Consider the following 2279-nt stretch of genomic DNA (forward strand, 5'->3'; position numbering starts at 1 on the left):
ATCAGGAATCCTAGGATTACAGTGGTAGTTTACTCCTCCTACTAGTACACCTATCTGCCCTCGAGTTGTAGGCTACTATTGCATCTTGGAATTGGTACCATTTGTACATACAACAACCATTTCTACAATGGCAATGATGCTGCCATTCGGTTATTCCGCTATCTTTTACATGCTGGTCGGATACTTTGATTCTGCATGCGCTGGATCCGTGCTTCTCAACTCAAATGCCATCAAGAACATACCTTTAGTGGCGGGTCTGAGTCACCCGATAAGCGCGAGCCCAGCCGACTTTTCATTTGACAGCGGGACCCAAAATATGGCAATTGATACCATACAGGTAAGCCCAGCATCAATTTATCATAAAAGTTAACTATTTTATATTGATCAAAGTAGGCTATACACTGTGTTGAAATTGGAGGTTTAAAAATGGACCATAGATTCCCTCCGTTAAAATGAACAGTTTACCATCGTCAATATGCCTATTATTTAAATTGGATACTATTCTAAAAGTTAAATGCATACATGAATCATCTACCTCTCTTCTTTCAGTCTTTGAGTTGCTCCACGGACGAGGAGTGCGGTGACCATGGTTTATGCTTTGTGTCCCGAGGCGCATGTCTCCCGTGCAAGAGGCGCAGGAAGCGCTGTATCCGGGACACTATGTGCTGCCCGGGCAACCAGTGCAGCAATGGTGAGTAGCCTACAAGTCCCAGCTCTTTCATGTTAAATTACACCGTCAAATCTGTTCAATAGAGCCTTAGAAGATGTGTCTGAAGCCACTCCTCGCTGCTTTGAACTTTTGAAGAGAAGTGTAGTCAGTTGAATTGAAGCAATTCAACACACTTGTTGAAAGGACTTAGTGTAATTTCAAGCACATCATCTCATGTTTGATCTTCTTGTTACCTTCCTAGGTGTGTGTTTACCCAGCGATCCTGACATGGTTCAGCACATCCGAATGGAGGACATAGTGCCACCCAGCAATACACCCGAGAAAAACTCTACAGTGGAACTGAACTCCAAGTTGCCCACGCAATATCTTTCACAAACCCCAAAAAGTATGTAAACAAATCAGTTATGATGTTTACCGTGGTGAATGGACTCCGGGTGATATATGTCTTGTTATACACCAAGCCAACAATATGCTCATGTAGTTTACTTATTTGTTCAGGTCTGGAAGGAAAGCGCTGCCTGAGGTCTTCGGATTGCACAGAGGGACTTTGCTGCGCGCGTCACTTCTGGTCCAAGATCTGCAAGCCAGTGTTGAAAGATGGTCAGGTCTGCACCAAACACCAAAGGAAAGGCACACACGGTTTGGAGATATTTCAACGGTGTGACTGTGGAGACGGCTTGTCCTGCAGAACACAGAGAGGGGAGCACAACGGCAAGGCATCTCGAAGTCTGCACACTTGCCAAAGACTTTGAATCAGCGGCAATCCGTGGGTTTCGGTAGCCTTTCAGAAAAGTCTGACTGGAGGACTGATGTGATTTCTGACAAGACCCGTTTTGTTTTGGTCTTCTGATTTTTGTCACTCAAAAATAGCAGAGTAGTTGTGATTGTTTCTCTATGGAACTTGAGATATATGATTGTTACGGTAAATTACTGTATTGTACATAACTTATAGATAATGGCACTTAATTATTTTTGGTCACAACAACTATTCGAGGAGAAGGTGCTCTCTCTATGCTGTTATCACATTATTGTAAATGTATTAACACTGTGATTTATACAACTTTATATAGATTCTGATATAAATTTATATTTTTATTTGAAATAAAGAGTGTTAAAATATTTTATTGTCTTATGAGATAATTTGCACAATATTGCATCAAATCAAATGTATCTATAAAGCCCTTTTTGCATCAGCCAATGTCACAAAGTGCCATAGAGAAACCTAGAGAGGAACCAGGCTCTGAGGGGTGGCCAGTCCTCTTCTGGCTGTGCAGGTTGGAGATTATAACAGTACATGGTTTGTAATTGCATGCAATCATTTCCTCGTTTAGTGACCTACCAAGGGAAAATGGAATTTAAATGATGCAGTCAAATGATTGATATTGGCTGTTCCGTTAGTCTGACCAATTCCAAAACATGACCTACTGCAAGGTACATGACGCAAGGTATACACCACATTTATAACTATCGATGCATATTGCTACAGGTCTAAAACACTACTTATTATGGAAATAATGTATTAGGCTATATGGGAATCACTGTGATACGTTCCTTAATGTTACAAATCCCAACATCAAACATCTACCACTGTAGTGAGCTGTATAATTTG

General features: G+C 41.2%; 1 protein-coding gene across 1 annotated transcript; it reads left to right on the plus strand.

The window, feature by feature from the left end:
* LOC109870390 (dickkopf-related protein 1-like) lies at positions 1-1789 on the plus strand. Its single transcript, XM_020460879.2, has 4 exons — positions 1-337; positions 550-691; positions 912-1055; positions 1169-1789. Exons 1-4 carry the CDS (start codon positions 128-130, stop codon positions 1420-1422), a joined length of 750 nt encoding a protein of 249 aa, XP_020316468.1. The 5' UTR covers positions 1-127; the 3' UTR covers positions 1423-1789.
* The last annotated feature ends 490 nt before the right edge of the window (positions 1790-2279 follow it).

Source organism: Oncorhynchus kisutch, linkage group LG25 (assembly GCF_002021735.2).
Source record: "Oncorhynchus kisutch isolate 150728-3 linkage group LG25, Okis_V2, whole genome shotgun sequence".
Classification (NCBI taxonomy): Eukaryota; Metazoa; Chordata; class Actinopteri; order Salmoniformes; family Salmonidae; genus Oncorhynchus; species Oncorhynchus kisutch.

What these genes read in the sequence shown, in the direction of transcription:
- LOC109870390 (XM_020460879.2), top strand. Translation starts at nt 128, where the DNA reads ATGGCAATGATGCTGCCATTCGGTTATTCCGCTATCTTTTACATGCTG. An exon ending in TGGCAATTGATACCATACAG is followed by an intron (nt 338 to 549) that starts GTAAGCCCAGCA and finishes CTCTTCTTTCAG; the next exon opens with TCTTTGAGTTGCTCCACGGA. An exon ending in GGGCAACCAGTGCAGCAATG is followed by an intron (nt 692 to 911) that starts GTGAGTAGCCTA and finishes TTACCTTCCTAG; the next exon opens with GTGTGTGTTTACCCAGCGAT.